The sequence below is a fragment of the Etheostoma cragini genome, chromosome 11 (assembly GCF_013103735.1).
Source record: "Etheostoma cragini isolate CJK2018 chromosome 11, CSU_Ecrag_1.0, whole genome shotgun sequence".
Classification (NCBI taxonomy): Eukaryota; Metazoa; Chordata; class Actinopteri; order Perciformes; family Percidae; genus Etheostoma; species Etheostoma cragini.
This window is the reverse complement of record NC_048417.1, coordinates 7,522,907-7,542,675: the sequence shown is the minus strand read 5'-3', so window position 1 is coordinate 7,542,675 and position 19,769 is coordinate 7,522,907. Positions and strand designations below refer to the sequence as shown.

At 37.8% G+C, this 19,769-nt stretch overlaps 1 protein-coding gene across 1 annotated transcript; it reads right to left on the bottom strand.

The window, feature by feature from the left end:
* Positions 1-29: 29 nt before the first annotated feature.
* On the bottom strand, positions 30-8,189 carry nms (neuromedin S). Its single transcript, XM_034885323.1, has 7 exons — positions 7,855-8,189; positions 5,677-5,723; positions 5,146-5,202; positions 3,365-3,391; positions 3,221-3,274; positions 1,287-1,361; positions 30-341 (listed from the first exon to the last, which is right to left on the bottom strand). Exons 1-7 carry the CDS (start codon positions 8,153-8,155, stop codon positions 309-311), a joined length of 594 nt encoding a protein of 197 aa, XP_034741214.1. The 5' UTR covers positions 8,156-8,189; the 3' UTR covers positions 30-308.
* Positions 8,190-19,769: the final 11,580 nt, after the last annotated feature.

Below are 19,769 nucleotides of genomic sequence, written 5' to 3'. Positions count from 1 at the left end.
GATTATTTCTAGTGTTGTGTTTGTATTTGTGTAACAGTGCAAGATGCCGAATTGGTGCTTGGTGGCAGTTCACATTGACTCACACCGATGACATTTGGAAGCGGGAAGTCACATGGCAACCATGGTAGTGCAGTTCTAATTTTTTTTCCATCTCTACAATAATTTTTCTGTTAAAAAAAGTCATGTTTCTGTCAGAGATGCTGTGTGCGCTCCACCAGTCGAGCCACCATTTAGATGTGATGTTAAGAGGCTGCCTGCTTCTCTTCTTCTGTTGGGCCTAAAGTTCCCTTTTTTTGTAGATTCTTCTTCTACAACATCCCCTCCGGCAGACTTCGAATCTTCTGTTTCATTAGGAAGAAAGAAATTAGTGTCAGTAAATTGAACCTGAACAGTGATGTAATTTAACGTGATTCATCGCTGGTTCACTACTTCTTTGCTTCCAGGAAATGTTTTTTTGTAGGAAGAAGAGAAATAGTAAAAGTTCCTTTTATTTTTTGAGTTTCTTGCCTGTTTTTCCTCACTAAAAGTTGACTGGTGTTGGTCTAAGGAACCTTCTTGTAAAACAGTTTTAGGTTACAAGATGATTTTGCTTTTTCAGCCTTTCTCTAATATTTACTTTATTAAAAACTGGATAGTTGTTCCTCTTCAAGCCTCTAATAGGTATTCCCATGCAATGAGATCCCAGGCATAAGTTCAATTTCAAGAAGTGCGTGGGAGACAAAATCTATTTAAAAAAATGTTATTTTAGTATATCCAATATGATGCAGAGCCTTTCAGCTGCTGCACCCACCCTCTGGAACATTTAACAGTCTAGCACCCTATCATCCTTCAAACGGGCCCTCAAAACTCACCTCTTTGAATATGCTTTTTCCTCCGAAGAGACTTTCCCCGTTTTCCTCTCATTTTCATTGCCCACCTCCCTGCTTTCCCTATGAATGTCCGTGCCCCTACTGTATGTGTTTTCCTTTTCTGTTTTTTTGTCTGTCAAGTAACCTTGTCTATCTACCCTGTCTGTTAAGTCTGTTTTGTCTGTATATAACCAAAACTGTAACGCGTCTTTGAGTGTCTAGAAAGCACTATAAAATAAATGTATAATTACTTAAAGCATGTTAAGTGTCCAACAAAGAGCACTGAGCTTGATGGTCTAAATTGATCCAATTAAAACTGATAAACGTTTTTTGAAACTGAAAAACCTGGCGAGATATTGACTGTACTTTTTTAAGCCCTCGTTTCAGCTACCATATGTAGCTTAGTGTCAAAACCTCCTGCATCTTGTGTTTTCTTACCAAAAGTAACACCTTCTTCTTTCTCATCTGGGAAAGCTTGGGGGGAAGTCGCATCAAAGGATGAACTGAGTGAGACTGTAGGAGCAAAGAAGACGGTTAACTTAGAGAGGACTAAAACCAGAAATAAAATAATTGGTGACCCACGGTTTAATATTGAGATGGTATCAGACATGGCTTAAAACATACTGAAATGTATTTAGTGTCAGGGATACAACAGCAATGTTTCAAAAACATGCAACAGTCTGCGCTGATACGAGCCTTGTAACTGTAAACCTTGTTTATTTAGTCTTGATCAGTTATTTCTTAAATCCTGCCAGTTTTAGAGCTTTATAGTTTGGCAAAGTTGTGTTAGACAACGTTTGAACGAGATTTGACTTCTTTTTTTAAACATTTTTATGTGAGTCAAATAAAAGTATTTAAAATGAAAAAGATTTTTCCTCAGTAGTAAAATCCAGGTATTGTAATGCAAGGATCTTCAAAAGGGGGTCTGGGACACCTGCAGCTGCAGAAGGGCCTCCAAATTATTGTCATTATTTGAACGTTTTTTTAAACTTTTAAATATTAACAATAATTTGGAAAAGTAAAAAAAAAAGTCTTATCAATCCAACATTATTAGCCAATATAAATCCCACTGATTATAGGCTTAGAAGCCTATAGGCAGTCTCTAGGTTATCCACCGATACCGCTCATACTAAGGATTCACTCTGCCACATGTAGGTTTGACATTAAAACATGATTTATAAAATTACGTTAACGATTATTATTGTAAAAGCTTATTATTCTATACACTAAAAGGTCTACACGCTTTAGGCCACCCTACACTTTATTGGAGGCCCGGTTCATTATGTCAATTTTTTTTTTTTACAATATATGTAGTGGGGGGTCCCTGCTCAGTCTCTCATTCAATTTAGGGGTCCTTGGTTTAAAAACGTTGAAGAACCCTGCTGTAATGAACTGAGCTGTACTGTAATGAATTGGCACCAGCAGGGCCGTCGTCAGGGGGTTCCATGCAAAGGTCTAGGACGTTGGAGTATGTGTATGAATGAGGGGCCAAATTTCAGAGAATGTGTCCTTCTGTCCATAATTCCTAATAGCGGGCCTTTAAACAAATCCCAGCCTCAAAAGGAGATTAAATCCTGAACATCTGTTTGCAAGTCAGTATTTTGGTACCCTGGAAATCCAGAGTTCTCGCAAGAGCACAATTTGAATTTGCTCAGTAAGTTACTCTGGCATCGTGTAATGCTGCTCATTAACTATGTCCCGAGGCGAGCTGAACAGATGACGACAGTTTAATCTACCAGTTAGCTCCGCTGGTGGCTAAGCGTATGGGGCTCTAGATACTTCACCCTTTGTGTTGTTGTGATTAGTCGTAGTGTTATCCAAATGTGAGATTTTCAAATGCAGTGAGATTTTCAAATGCACGCTTGGTGTCAACCCCTCGAGATGGGCGGCTTTCATTACTAAATGCCAGACCCTCAATCTTTTGGATTTGGGACCGGATTTCCAGGCTAGAATTTTGGGATGATAATTTAGATAAAACAGCTGATTACATTCAAGCAATATGTGGGTGTCCATTTTAATGATTTAAAGGAGTTTTGGCAATCTGCTGGATGGAAGTGTCAACTCTGGAAATGTGAACCAACAGCACGCAATTCAACACTTAGTTTTTTTTTTTTCATCTTCAGAGACTCTCTTCAGTGCACCGAGGGCTTCATTGTTCACTCCACCATTTTAAAAATCTCTCCTGTAAATCCGGTTGTAGGCTTGCAGCAGATGTTTAATGTTCTCTTTTCACCTCTGTTGCAATTTAAAATGACAGAAGGTGCTGCAGAAGCCAGTGACAAATAAATGAAAACAATAACTCTCGAAAATGTCATTTAAGACATAATGAGTAAAAAAAACACAACAACACTGCCAGTGGTTTGTCTGCTCACTTTGTGCTGTACAGCTCCGACAGAGTTGCGTGCTTTAGAGTAATGAAACAGGAACTGAAAATAGAAGACAGTCAGGTCAGTGAACTGCTGCTGGGATGAATATCAAGACAAACAAAATATGCAGAACTAAAGTTGAAAACATACTCTTTTGAAAACATTCTGGACTTGCTCCTGTGGGAAAACAATCTCAGATTAATAACAGAAGAAACACAGTTTGTTCTTACAATTTGGACATTCCTGATGGTTGCATTACAGCATTGTTCACTTACACACTTTTACTGACTTATTTTGAACATGTATTCTTGTTTCATAGAGGACAGTTGAGGGACACATCAATAGTACTCCTGGGAAAAATAATGTTCCTTTTCTTGAAGAAGCATATAAGAAGCCAATTATTGATGACACTTGCCATTTCTGAGGCTATAGTGTATAGTGGTGTTGCGCTATATTGTGTTCCACACTCACTTCTGTCCAAAGTCTCAAAGAGATTTAAAACCGTTCGAAATACCCGAACATATTTTTTGCATGCCAATTTTATATGGCTATTGTGACCTGTGTTCATTATTATTATTATTTTTTCTTCATTTTGTGTGTTTAAAAAAAAAAAAACTTTCTCCTTATTGTCATTGCATATGCATCTAACACTGAAAACAGTTAAAGACATTTTTTTTATGTGTTTGATATCTCAGATATTTGTTTCAGGATGATCAACTGAGACTTTTGTTGAAAGTTGTAGCGGAGTATTTGTGTTGATGTCTGGAGGCTGAGGGTTCTCTGTGGTGAGCTGATGTTTTACAGTCAAAGATCTGTCATTTTATCTGATTATTTCATTATTTTTAGGTAGCCCAGCATATGTCACTGTGCAACACTGCTGTGATCTAGAGGCCTCAGTGCCCAGGCTCTCAGCTGTTTTTCTCACTTGCTTGCTACCTCCCTAAAAACAACCTAGCTATTAAGTAGAAAGCTAGTTAATTTACCAGAAGCTGCAGTGTTGTTATGGTTTGGGTATTTTGTTCCTCCTTATTGGTATTTTGGTTCTGTCTTGTCTATTTGTGCTTGTGTCCTAGTTTCCTTGTGTTGTAGTTTCTGTGTTGAGTTTCCCTTGAGTATATTTGTTCTGTTTCCTGTTTTGTTAGTTATTATTATTATAGTCTGGTTTTCTGTGCTGTCTTGTCTTTAGTTTTACTTCCTATGTTTCCCGCTCCTGTGAATACCTGATGTCTCCCACCTGTTTCCCAGCCCTTTTGTCACCTGCCTCCTGTATCTAGTGTCTGTGCTCCCGTTGATTCTTCTCAAATTGTTTTGTGAGTTTGCTTGTTCTGGCCAGTCTGTGTTTCCAGTCAGTGTGTTCTACATTTACCATTTTCCCTGTGATTTATCTTCCCTTGTGAGTCTTTTCAGTGTCTGTGTTTTTTTTTGTTTTTTTCTGGGTCATTTTTGGGAGGTTTTGAGATTTTGGATTTTGTTTTGGCATTTTGGATCCCTTTTGTTCTTTGGACTCCTTTTGTCAATAAATCTCCGACCAAACGGTCTTCTTCCTGCCTCATCTCTGCGTCTGGGTCCTATTCCGCTACACTGTAACAAGCTGAGTGTTTTCATGATCATTTAGGGGAGCCTTAAGGGCCTCGTCTGTAGCCTCGGGGGTAATAGCCCCACCTGCTCTCAGGTTTTGTCTAGCAGAATCTAAAACAAAATGTGTTTCTTTGTGCATCACTGAGCAAGCAGTTAGCAACGGGGCTGATGGAAAATGTGGTTCTCGTTTTTATTTGGGAATCTTAAAATGTAAAAAGTCCCACTGCTGAGAGACAGAGGTGAACAATCATGTCGATGCACTATGGTGTTGTGTTTACAGTAATCATCAATATGGCAGTCCATTTAGACAGGGATGTATTATATCTGAGAAATGTTTTAAAATACTCTTATACCTCATTCCGGTCTCCCCATAAAACATCACTCAGTTCATCACTGTGGATGCCTCGCACCTGCAGACAAATGACACACTTCATTTTGAATTAACGGACAATGAACAACACAACATCTGTCTCACCACTCACTTCAGTTCCCATGGGGGGGGGGGGATTATTCTATGTATTTGGACTGAATTCATATACAGACCAGTGTGATCTGTTGATTTTGGTCCGACAATATTTTCTCTTGCATGTTCTTCAACCAGAGCATAGGTGGTGATGATCACACATATATGTACATATATATGTGTGTGTGTGTGCGTTTATTGGAACACATCACATCAAATGGCATAAATCTTGTACGTTTACATGTGTGACCAACAACCTTATATTACTCTTCCTTTCTTTACTCACAACCTGAACAGAATGTATTAATTGGCTCAAACATCACACATGGAAATGGGACCAAAGAAGGATGACTTGTTGTTGTTAATGTTGTAGGGATGATTTGAGTGTGGATAAATGTAAAATGAAAAGATAATTTCCTACCTTTCTTAACTCTATCCCATCTTCCCACTGATCGAAAGGACTGGCATCTAATGAAGAGCACATGTGAGGACTTTTTTGTTATTTTTGTGAGGAATATTTTCGTCATACTGGAAACATTGTTTATACTTGGGCAGCAAAAAATACAAGAGGAGAAATCACCACGTTAATACTATATCAGTTCTGTAGGACTTAAAGTGTGTTTGTAGTCTCAGTCTCTGTTTGTAGTGTCAGTAACTCTATACACATAAATTGTAGTCATAAGACCTTAATGAGTAACGGAACGTGAGCTGAAGCTCTTCTTTCGGCTGACCCCAGGTCTGAAGTTGACGCAGTAAAGCTCACATGTACCAGGTTGGGTTTTTTACATTCTGACATCACTCATGCTGTGGGTGTGGTTGGTCTAACAGAGCATACGCATTCACCAACAATAGGTCAGTAAAATTGAGCTTTTCAGGGTTTAGGTTACATTATACTGACACAGTTTCTTAAATCAATTTACTTAAGTTTTGAGATACTTTTTTATATTTTATGTGAGTATATACACTTTAATTCTACTCCCTTTAAAATAGAAATATTGTACTTTTTTACACTATTTGATAGCTATAGTACTAACTGTTTCAAACTAATTCTGTACATTTAGATATAAATGCACTATAAATGATCACCTTTAAATATTACAATGATCTTTATAGATTAATCAACTATTTAACATAAAGTAGTTCAAGTGAGATCAACTTTGGTAAACTACAACATAAAAATGCATATTTTTGTATATCATAATAAAATATATGTAATAATATAATGCTCTGGAAGGGTTCATTTTACACAATGAGTACTTTTACTTTTAAATCTTTAAGCACATTTTGCAGTTGATTTTAACTTGTAACTTAGTATATTTTACATGTACAGGTATTTCTACATTTTAAATGATTTTTAAAGGGTTGCAAAGGATTAAATACTTCTTCAGCCACTGCATTTCTCTAGTATAGGGCATACTTTAGAAAAGGTGTAAATGCTGAAATGATTATTCAATCATTTATTACTGCTTTACATGAATAAACAAGAATCTATTGTATTTTATATCCTCTTCCAGGATAACTCATATAGCTCTTAAATTCAACACGAGCTTACTGACCAAACATCTTTCTTTTTTTAAATGACTTTTTTCTTTATTTATTTTAATTTTTTTAATCCACACATTTGGGTTACTGTAAACGGAAAACCTGTGACATTTGTGACTGACATGTGTAACAGCTGACCTGGTGGTGTATTACTGTAAGAAGAAAAAAAGAACTAATTACTGTAATGTAGAAAAAAAACAGTTTATAATTTGTAATCATACCTGAAATTATAGTACTGGTTCATTTGAATAGTACATTTTAACCACAGGGCAGAGGCAACTTAATTTGCTTTACGGAATACTGTAATGCATTCATAAAAGTGTACTTTACAATAATCCCTCAAGTCTGCAGGTAATGTTTAAAAGCTGTTGATTAATTGATGCTGGTCCAAAATACTCTCCAGCTCGTAGTGTCCAAAGCTAGTACAGATGCCAGCCGAATTTAGCCCCGCCCACAACATTTGAGGTCGAGAAGTTATTCTGACTAGAATCTGAGAACGTCAGGCTAGTAAAAAGCATTATTATTATAAGAATTATAAAGATAGATAAAATGACAAAGAAATTTACAGTATTCCTGAAGACCACATACACCAAAGACATTTTCTACAGCATGGCAACCCAAACGTTATCCTTATTAGTGGTTTATTAAATCTATAATCTATAAAGTATGAATACATGTTAGTTGATAAAGATCAAGTTACAAATTATGAACCATTTATAAAAGTAAAGTTATTCTTAGACAGGTAAGCCTACTCTTTGAAAAACAAATCAAAAAAATAATGAAAAAAGATTAAATTGAAGTGAACACATTTCTATGAGCTGTCATTTTGCACTTTTTTCCATCCCAGGAATGGGCTATGTGTTTTAAGAGTGAACCCAAGCAAAAAATAAGGAGAAATGATCCACTTTAAAATCCATCAATTAACATATAATTCACTGGTTCTATGACATTTGCAATCATAATCAATGCTGACATAAACACCCGTTCATTTCTAGCCCAAGATGAGTTAGTCCTTGTTTTAAAAGACCTGTCAATCAATTGAACTATGATCACCCACCTGTTGTCCTCCAAGATCCAAGAAACCAGAATAAAAATAAAAGGAAAAGTGTTCGCATAGTTGGCATACTCATGACGGTTTTTAATCGCTCCTCTTCCTCTCTTAATTTGCGGGTGTTTCTGGAGCGGTTGCGCCTTAACTTGTGGTGCGCACCGATCTGCTCGGTTAGGTTCGGTTTGGCTCCCCTAGTTGATCTCGGTCCCCAACAACAGTTTGGTCTGAACACCGTGCCCTCTGCCTTGCGGGTTGACGGGCATCCTCTCATAGGCAGAGGTGACCAATCACACCGAGACCCAGTCATCAGCACACGCAAATCCAACGCCCCTACACCCCCATCTCTCTCTCTGTCTCTCTCTCTCTCTCTCTTTTTCACACGCACAAACACACACACACACACACACACACACACACACGCACACACACACACACACACACACACGCACACACACACACACACACACACACACACATCTTCCTTGAAACAACACAGCTCTGGTTATAGACATAGTCTCTACATTATTTTATGATGACAGTAAAGAATATTCAAGGCAGTCCAACAATGTCCCAGTGCATTTAAAAGAAGAGTAAGAGATATATTTTATGAAGGAGATTGAGATTAAATAAATGAGCTTTGGTGCCTTGCTCAATGCCCACAAGGTGAACTGGCACCTCTCCAGATTCCATTTCACACTCATTACTTGGTCTGTACCAGGACTTGAACTGCCAACCCTCCAGTTTCCAAGCCAAGGACTGATCTACTGGTACCCCCTTTTTCCGTGTTTGAGTTCCCCTGTGCCATGCCAAAGTTAAACCTTGTTTTCACTTCATGAGAACCTCTTTGAGCTGAACTACTAAGACCCTTGGCTTTTTGCTTTTTTCTAGCATCAAACTGCCCAGGGACTGCATATTAAATGCGCCATTTGGCTAAATTTTGAACATTTATATGACAATTACATTTGTTAATATGCATTGTCCCCAAGATATAAATAAACAAATTGTGAAGGGAGATGTCGCCCAATGCCTGATCCAATGTTGTTTTATTTAACTGACTACTCAGGTAAACCTGTTTTCTTGTTGCAAAATATGTTGTTTTTTTCAGGGATTAACTGCTCAGATCAGGTAGACCAGAGACAGAGCCGCATGCTCATATTCAACAAGGGAAGCATATTGCTCCTCTTGACACTTGATTTTACACCTAAAAGCTGACCTTTTCAAGAAGTGTATAGGTGACCCCACATTTTCAGACAATTCACCAATTTGGCTTTGTGTCAGACCGCTCACTGCCATCCTTAACCTTGGTGAAAGAGGATTGTGTGAATAAGAGGTAAATGAATGATGTAATCATATGTTTATCATCATTTATCAATACATTTTGTGTATTACTTCAAAGAGAATTTTGACTCTTGCGGTTTTGTTAAAGATCTTTATTTAAGGGAGTGTGTTTCTCAGCCTTTTGACCTTTAGAGTCTAGCTAACCTGTTTCTCTGCACTCCTTTGATTGTTGTTTTGGTCAGTAAATGTTGGACTTAATAAGTTTAAATATGCCCTCATCTGTTGTCCATTATCCATCTGTGGAGTTCTCTTGTATGTAGTACAATTGTAATGCACTTTTGCTATAGGAGAGAATTTTTAACGCTCCACTAATCAATAAATCAATGTATTACATGTAACGGGAAGGTGGTCACTCACAGTGATGAACAGAGAGAGAATTATCCCCTAACTCTGCAGCTCTGCTGTGTTTTTTAGCCTCATTTAGCTTGTTGTCTGGTACATTAACGGTGTGGTTAAGTCCCAGTGCCCTCTCGTTAAACAGCAAACACACTGTAAACTACCTGCCCAGAACCAAACAGCAGGCAGGCACAAATAGCAACTAGCTGTTGAAGAAGATGAAATATCTAGCCGCTCAACTTTTTCTCAGAAGTTGGTGGAGACCAAAACGAAGCCCAAAAATAACCTTATGTATTTATTACCCCTGCCTTGACAATTTTGGTTTTACTTATTTCGTATGACTGCAAGTAACAAGTAAAATTAAAATCAACGATTGACTGATTGAGCCCATCTTTCCTGTCTTGAGAGTTAAAAAGACACAATGACCTCAAACACTGTTGATTCTTGAATCTTCCCGGTGTGCGGCACATTTGAAGATCTGGTAATTACATGTCATCTTGTGTGTTTGGCCTTCACAAAAACAAAGGAAATGGAAATAATGTAGCCACAGAGAAGCAGCTGAAGAGCGTCTTGTTCAGTGTCTCATTTTGAAAGATGTACATTCTCCACTCAATGGCACTTACACAACCACCGAGTTACAAAACCAAGTGCTCTATAGAGTATATGAAGCGCAGTGTTAGAATTGTTCAGAAAAAAAAACAGCTAGATTTATTGTTCTTTCAAATGCCTGATACAGCAGTTTTATTATCTGTTTATATTTATATCACTTCCCTTTGTTTTACATTCATACAAAAAATTACACATTTCTATTTTTATTTTGTTGTGGAAATTTAGCCAAGTCATTTTCAGCTACCCCTTTTGTGCAGCAGACAGAACGCCTTTCTAGCCAGATGGTTGGAGGAGTCTTTAAAGACTCCTCCTTCAGAACAGTGGTAAAGTGATGTTAAATGACGTGTGCTTTAGCTTTGCTGGCTTGACAAGGTATGTCAGTTGTCAATTTGGCGTTCGATTGGTTCACCATTTTGAACCAATTAATTGGATGTGTTGCCATGAAATTTTGTACAGATATCCATGGAGCCCAAAGGATCCATCTGTCTGACTTTAGTGAGCCTCTAACTTTTAAATCTAGCACCACCAGCGGTCAAAGTTTTCATCTATCAAGTAACATAGCCTTAAAATCTACTGGACAAATTGTCAAAAGTTTTTTACAAACATTCATGTTTCCCAGACAATGAATCCTAATGGTTTCGATGATGATGCAATCCTCTGATTTTACCTATAGTGCCACCATGGCATCAACATTCGTAGTTTTTGAGTGAAATGTCTCATAAATATGTGGATTGCCATCCAATTTTGTCCAGATGGCTCTTTTCCAGAACCGGAACATATCACCCTCACATTACGTAACCTGGAAATTCCCTTAGCCTGAACTTCTCTGAACCAGAAAATCTGACACCACTTCAGATACCAGAACAAATGTTGTCATTGTAATGTGCTGTTGGGTCAGCACGTGCAGTCTGATGTGGGACAGACTATAGAAAATGGGGGGGGGGGTAATATGCAAGGGCCCCACTTGCAGCAAGAGGTCAACAGAACAGAGCAAAGAGGTCGTACAATAATAATGCATGAGAGGCTGAAACTGAGGCTATTTCTGCTTTAATGTGAGCCATTGTTAAGCCTCAACTCCGTGCTGTAAACTGTCTTCAAATGACTAATTTGAGACGTCACAGGCATGTTTAGGTGTGTGTTTTGAAACCACCTAGTGTAATTTTGTACTGGATCTAATAATGTAAAGAACAGTGGAGTTAATGAAGAGCATCAGTATCCAGCGCTTGTTAACTACACCTGTGACTCTTGTCAGTCATGAGACTCTGTGATGTACCAGTAGAAAATGCTCCTAAAATTGATCCTTGCCTATTTCCATGACAGCAGTGCTGTTTCTCTGATTTTCATAATGTATTTTTAAACTCCCATGATTTGGTGACCAACACTGGCACTGTGTCTTACCACTGCCCTGAAATAATGGATTATGAAGTTCCTAATGGTGGCCACATAGTGATGAGTCTGCGTCCACACTTATCTCTGTGTGTGTGAACAGCAAAGTGTGTCATTAAATCCTACAGATCCACTCAATCTATCTAATCATGTCAATCTATCAAAGAGCCTTGATAAGAACTATATTCCCGGCTCTGAACTGCTGCTCAGATGTGATGTTTTTTATGACTTTTATAGGTCTTTTTTGATGGTTTCTTGATGTTAACCCTGAAAAGGTCTACTCTGTTGGGGATTTGGTGCTCAGTGCCCAGGAGGTGAACTGGCGTCCCTCCAGCTACCAGTCCAAAGTCAGAGCTTGGTCCATACTGGGACTTAAATTGGGAACCGGAGGGTCCCTACAGGACTGCTATTACCAACTACTCTTCCCAAACAATCAGTGGAATAGCGTGAAACCCATGACAGTATATGCTGATACTTATGTCACAAACAAAACAGGGACCCACCACACTTATACAGATGGCTTCAAGATAATGTAACAGGAAACAAAACAGAAATGGGAATTACAAATTAATCTTTGTGTTACTTGTCTTTTCTATGTGGGAAAAGACATGCCTTGAGGGCTACAAGCTAAGAAGACTTCTGTTGTGTTAACGAGATACAGCAAAAGAATTATGATGGAGGAAATGTGAGAAGTTTGGCAACCATACCAAGATTGTTCTAGATTATTTCAACACTCAAGAGACATGCAGGTGGAGAACAAGCAAATCATTGTAGAAGACCTACCTCTGAACCAGCAGTCCATATTCTTGGTGAGACCTTGAAGAACGTTGACATCAAAAACCAAATGTTTTTTTTGGGGGAATTGATGTTGATTGCAAAGAAGGTGCTTCTTCTTTTTTATGTGATTTATGGATCATGTTCACTTTACGATTGCATATGGAATTAAAGGTTAAGAGCTAATACCAAAAAACATCTATTATTATTATCTACATCTATTGTGCTATTAGCGTTCAAAAACATCACAAGTTATCTTTAAAGTCATGTGCAAGTTTTGAAAATGTCAAAATGTCTATCTTGGTGCCGAGCTGAAGTAAATCTCATGTCTTTGGACTGTGGAAATCATGCCAGCGGGAACTTGTTTTCAGAAGGGGGGGCTGCCCTGGATACTTGTCTGCGTGCATGTATTACAATTTAGAAATCAACTGACTAAACCTTAAACCTGTGTGTAAATAATACTACGGCAGGATAAACAGAATATGATCCCTGTGATAGGGGGTGTTTAAACATGCCACAAGGCATCCTAGATCCTTGTGGGAACAAGGTAATGTGAGCACCTTAATAATACACTGTATAGTGAGGTTTGAAGCTTTGTCCTCATGTTCCCAAAAAAAATCCACTGTTGTATTAACATGGTGAGTACTTTTCTGTACTTTCTTCTCCATTTCCATTGACATACTGTAGCATGTGTGACAGTAACATCAGTGTGTGTGAAACATCCCTCAGCAAAAAAATGGTCATTAGCTTCCCAAAAACTCCTGATGTACCGTATGTCTCTGTGGTCACATAGGTTGACACATGTGCCGAGGCAGCTGCTACCTGTGGGATGCACACATGAGCAACAGTGCATAATGGGAAGGTGTCCTGCAGTGGTGGTTTCCAGCACAGCCTTTTGAACTGATTGGTTTGTTGCAGCAGCTGCTTTATCACTATAATTGTTTTGTGGGTTTTCCGCTTTTCTGATGTAGGATCGCCCCTGATTGCTGTCTGTGTTAGTCAGGGGGGTCCTCATAGTCAATGCAGGGGTGCCTCCAAAATATTGCTAAATTTTAAACGTTTAATAAAAAAAATTAAAGGTCTTCACATAAATCCAACATATTATCAGCAAATATAAATCCCCACTTATAGGTAAGGTAATCGCTAAAAGCTAAAAGCCATCCAGAGATACAGTATATGCACTTAAAAGTTATGTACAAAGGCTTTAGGCCGCCCACATGTTATTGTAGGCCCAGATTAATAATACAACTTCATTTTATACAATATTAGTAACAGGGAGTACCTGCTCAGTCTATCTTTCAGTTCTTGGTTTAAAAAAAGGTTGAAGACCCCTGTTAAGACATCTTCTGTCACTCTTTATTTGCTAAATAAATTGAATGGAAAAAGTCATGTAACCATACTTTTGTTCCTGATAGGTACACTAGAAAAAAACAGCTCTTCTTCATGGCTCACTTTGGACATAAGTGGGTGTTAACATAACATGGGTGTTTATCAAGCTGTGGCATTAACGAGCAAGTCCACATTACTTAGTTGTTGAGGCACATCAATGCTCTTTCCCTTATTAAACCCATAACTTAGCTTGCCCTGCAAACAGACCTTGCCTGTAAATGTCCCAAACTGTTCTCACATGGTCGATGTAGCTCAAGTGCTGCTTGGGGAACGTTAAGACACCCACAATTCAAAGGGCACTTTTTGATAAATAGTGATCAAATTAGGCTACAATGTTTTTGTGGGAGGAAGTTCACAGCTGCGGAGTTTAATTGGCAGTGTCAATGTCAAATCTGCTTTTTCCCAAGCCTTTTGATTTGATGGGGAGTGCACATTGGCACTAATCCTTTACGTTAAAGGTAAGGTTAGGTAATTGAGCAGGGTAGAAAATATGTGAATATGATTCTGCAGCATGATCTTTTGTTAAATCGGTAAAATCCAAGATTTTAAATAAACAAAAAATCCTTTTGTTAATGGCGATAAACATGTGCTCATACGCTGTATCAAGTGTGTGTAGGAAACATTAAGGTATTAAATGTGACTCTTTTGCTCATGTCATCAATCAATCATCAACGTACACTTACGCCTGGACCAATCACTGGAAAAGTACCTACTCTGAAGTAGAAGTTAAAAAAATCTGTCAATCAACAATAGGAAAGAAAGGGCTAGAACTGTGATGTGTAATGTTGTTAATATTGTGCCTTTCTCAGTACAAAATTGATAAAAACAACTCAATCCAGGCACTTGTATAGATCACTTGGTGGAGCATGTGCCCATTTGAAGAGGCCTGGTCCTCGCCCCAGCAGCAGGGCTATCCTGTCGAATAAAGGCCTAAAACGACACACAAAAATCTGCGAAAAATAATAATGGTGAAAAAAATACTAAATGTAGTTATTGTGGTCTGGACACAGTAAAAAGGGGGGGGGGGGGGGGGGGGGGGGGGGTTATTAAAGTGGGTTCTCAGAGCCAAGAAATGTTGCGTTAATAGCTTTTTACGCACCTACTTTTATGCAACAAAGTCTCGGATGTTTTTTCTCTCTGTTATATGAGTAACTAATTAAAACAAACTAAAACTAATCACCCTCATTATCTTCAGAGACGATGACTATATATGTGAATGCCTGTTTGATCAAATTACATGACTTTAAAATGTGTCTCCGGGTGCATCACAGTCACGGTGGAGTCTCTGACAGCTGAACAGCTCATGCTCAACAACAAATTGAATATGTGGCAGGAGACAGATGCTTTCCATTAACACACAGTGACCAATGCAGCTCAGTCAGCGTGAGTCAGAGAAGGCGTAAATGAGAGAGGAGGGACAACCATACTTTGTGTGCAGCAGCTGGAAAAAAGAACAAAACAACATGTCACTTGACATATTTTCTGTGTCTGATAATTTCCCACATGCCCATATAATGTCTCTGTAAATGTGATCATAAACACAAAAAAACTGAAATTGCTAGAGGTGTGATTGAGTTGTTAAACATTCAGATTTTCCCCAAATCTATCACCATTGATGGATATATCATTTCCGTTAATTGTAATGGCATTTATTTTTTCAGTCTTTTCAGTGAATTTGTAAGGAAAAATATTACCAACCCTAACACGTTTTTATAAATTAAGAAAAGACGTATGGTATGAAGAGATATCAACTAGATTTATTTTTGGCATTTTTGCTTTGATAGTGTCAATAGAGATGCACTATTATATCAGCAACATTATTGATTATTAATTATGTAAATACAGTGGATAATGAGAGTGTGGTTTTGTCAAATGTAATTTTAAGTCCCATTTTGCCTTCATTGGTATCGATTGATATTCTGTGCAGATCAAGTGTGTGTGTGTGTGTGTGAGTGTGTGTGTGTGTGTGTGTGTGTGTGTGTGTGTGTAGGTGTGTGTGTGTGTTTGTGTGTGTGTGTGTGTGTGTGTGTGTTGTGTGTGTGTGTGTGTGTTTTTGTTTATGCGTGTATCATTCCGCTACAACTGCATGTGGCCTACAGTATTGCTTTTTCATCGTTTTACCTTCCTGGTTCCAGTCACAGTTTCTGCCTCTGAACCATTTCTTGAGAAGAGTGTGTGGTCCTTCTGTGCATGTTTCTGCAAAGAGAATTCTTTCACTTTCCCCGACACTTTACATTTTCACATAACAAATTTGGATCCACACACACTTTTTTTTGGCAACATCATCCCTTTCCAGAAGCCTTTATGTGCGTGAGGGAAGGTTTTGTTTTTAATTTGACACATTGTTAGATTCAAGCAATCATGAAATCTCCAACCTTCTCCATCATTTGCACTTTTCAACAAAACAAATCTTTAGAGCCCACAAGCAGTTGAGGTTGACAACACTTATACACAATGTTGGTCCGGCTAAATGAAGCACCTTACCCACAGCTTCAATAAAAACACTTTTACTATAGACGTTAAAGCAAAACTGAACTGGATTATTCGCGAAACAATACTCAACAACATCCCAGAACTCAGTGTGACGTCTAACTGCAGATCTGTATGTAAGTAGTTCTGAGTCAAAAAAACTATTTATTTAAATAGACAATAATTTGGATACATGCAGGTGGAGGGAGTGTTGTGGAAATGCATAAACACAATGTGATTTTAATGAAATTAAGAAGTATTGGAAGTTAACTATGAATGAGTGTGGGGGAGGAAGTTGTCTATTTTATCTAGGATTGAAATATTGAAGACCAAGGAAGAGTTGACTCAGTGTTGGGGATCCATCTTGGGAGCTGATTCACCTGAACTAATTTACCAGCCCCAGACAATACCTGGAAAAGGAGAAATTGGAGAGGTGCACAAGACGGAATACGAGGAAATGATAAGGGGGAAAAGAGGGTGAGTGGATGTGAACAGGGATGGGCAGAGGGAGGGATGAGATATAGAGGACAATGTATGTGGAGGAGGAAAAGTGAGGGTTGACAGGTGATCAGAGGTGCTGTTGAAGCATGTCCATGCTCCCAAACCCAATTTACTTTGTTCCCATCATACGTTTTCAAAGATACCAATTATGCCAGGCTGAATTATATGAAATGAGGTGATTTTATGAATCTTAGATCTGAACCTGCTGTAAAGTTCACATCACCAGCAGATATCCATATGTTAACCTTCAAGTGTGGCAGAGGTGTTGTCATTGTGGCGTCCAATAGAAATGAAGAAGCGGAGAGTGTGAACTCTGCCACTCTAGCCGTTGATAGCTGTTGATTGGTAACACCCAGGAACATTACATATTGTGTGTCATGACACATGACCTAACATTGCAGCCTATACCCACATAAGATTCTTCCTTGATTTGTGTTTGTGGTGTTGTTGTTGGGATGTTCCTTTTGTGTTTCTTTTTACTTTATTTTTTACATTTCACTATTCTTTTACGCAGCACCTTGGTGCTTTGTTGTACAGCACTTTGGACACATAAAGCTGTGTTAAAATGTGCTCTAGAAATAAACTTTACTTACTTACTTACTTATAGCCATCTCAAAATTGAGAGAACTTAGTCATTCAAGTTTTATTTTCACCTCGGTATGTCATATAATGAAGTTCTTGCTCCTCTAGTGCAAAACACACCAGATTGTCCTTGGCAGGAATCATCTAGTGCACTTCATCGCAGCTTCAAGTAATTTGAATCATGTCACAGTTTCAACTGGAAGCATCAGAACTTCTCATACATGTTCCGTACTGACTGTGTCCCTACTAATGCACACAGTCATGCACTGACTCAGGAAAGAACAGAACAAAGTCTATCTTTATTGCCTTAATACGCAACAACACATTCTGAGAACCAGGCAGAGCAGCACTGTTGGTATGGGTCTGGCAAGAATCGATTTGTCAGCCATCCCTGTTGATCACTAACAGGCTACCATAAAACTTTTATTGGTAGGAGAGCTTACTAGCAGCTTGGGAACACTACCCCCTACTGCCCCATGTGTTTCATAGAAAAACAGGAACATTTTAAACCTGTATTGTTCCATCAGAAAGTTTAGTAGGCATTTTTTGACAGAGTAAAAGTTCTTTAAATAAAGAACTGATTCTAATTGCAGTATAGATGTAAGAATACATCAATCCAATACAGGGGTATTGACGAAAATGAACTAGGATTAAGTAAATGCAAACGTTACATTATAAAATATATTATAGAAATTGATTGTTTCAATAGAAAGTTACTTGTGTCGTTGAATGATATGTTGCACCAAGTGCAATTGCTCTTGAGGGAGTAGTTCCGTTACTGTAAATCAAAAAGTGTGGTCTAGACCTACTCTATCTGGAAAGTGTCCTGAGATAACTTCTGTTACAATTTAACTCTTTCTATAAAATTGAATTGATATTGTTTTCAAGAAAAATTATAGCTGAGATATTGTTAAGTGGGAATTGATTAGTTTAGCCAAACTGGATAAAAACAATTGTGTAAAGGAAGAAAGTTTAATCTGACAAACCAGAGGAACCTGACTAGACTTCAACAGCTGTGTCACCATGTGGTGTCTTCAGAATTCAGACTGCCATCTGGCGGTACACTCAGCTGCTTGCATCATGCGAGAAATACCTGTTTGTAGTATAAAAGTGCAGACAAACCACATCTGGAATTGGAAATGTATGCTTTTTACTGGAAAAATTACTTTAAAAAAATTCAAAAAGAAAAATCTAAATACCAAGGTTTTTGGGGTTCTATAACAGTTTGCCTGATAATTGATAAAAGCTGTGGACCTTTTTCTTTTTTTTTAGAGCAAGAACAAATCTAATATCACTATATTATGGTGTTTTATTTTAACTGTTCATTCTAGCGTGAAAAAAACACTTATCACATCTTATCTTTAAAAAGTTATAACCTTTTAGATCTGAAGCCAGGTTGGCTAGAGAGCGTTACTGTTATAGTAAATGCAATAACCTTTAAAAAAAAAAAAATTGGAACATCATGAGTGAAGACAGAAGTATTTTAGTGTAATTGTTCAACTGTTAATGTTAAAAGACATTGTCAAACAGAAAACTGAATGAGGAAGTTTGTTTTTATATCCTTGCCTTGTGTGTGTGTGTGTGTGTGTGTGTGTGTGTGTGTGTGTGTGTGTGTGTGTGTGTGTGTGTGTGTGTGTGTGTGTGTGTGTGTGTGTGTGTGCGCGTGCGCTAGCAGAGCTAGATGATAGGAGTCAGAGAGTTTCAGTTATACAACCGTTTTGATGCTATTTCATATTCATCATGCAAAAGGAGCATTCAATACATCCAGTAAATCCAGCATAGACCATGCAGCCATCACAGGGGTCCAATCACAATCCTGCAAGTCAATCTTCAAAACGTTGTTAAATACCTTTATTTTACCAGAAAACAAACAGCTTCTGCATGTAAACTTTGAACTTTCTGCATGTAATCCTGAACTCTATTTCCAGTGAATTATTTTCTATTTTTTGAACTTTTCTGTGATTTATAGCATGTTCTATATTGCCTATACTGTATAATTTAGGTCAAAAAAGGGAAGCACACAACATGTACTCAAATTTCTACTATTTGTTAGTGGGATATTTTCAGGGCTGTTACAATTTGTGTTGGCTTGCATTTGTGAGAGAAATATCTTCAGATCTCGTGTGACTTAAAAAAACTCACACATTATCCCACATTGAAAGGGGATGATGATGATGATGATGATAGAAACATGTTTTTAAAAGAATCATATTCTTGCCTTACAAAGTCATTCCAAAGATAATAATGATGTTGCTTTTAACTTCTTATATATCATCAATTTACTTAATTGAAAACATAACATCTAAACTCTAGCTGTGTTTTATGTTATGTTATATTTTATAATCATTACTGAAAAGCTAATGCCTAAAGAAAAAAGGAAATTATACATCATTATTAGCGCATGTTTTAACATATTTTACTAACAGCCTTTGGTATATGAAGTGTTCCACCATTTCTTTTTCAATTGTGAAATCTGTGTCAAGAAATTATAAAACGCCAAGAATAGATGTTCAAAATGAGGGTCACTCAAGCCTGTT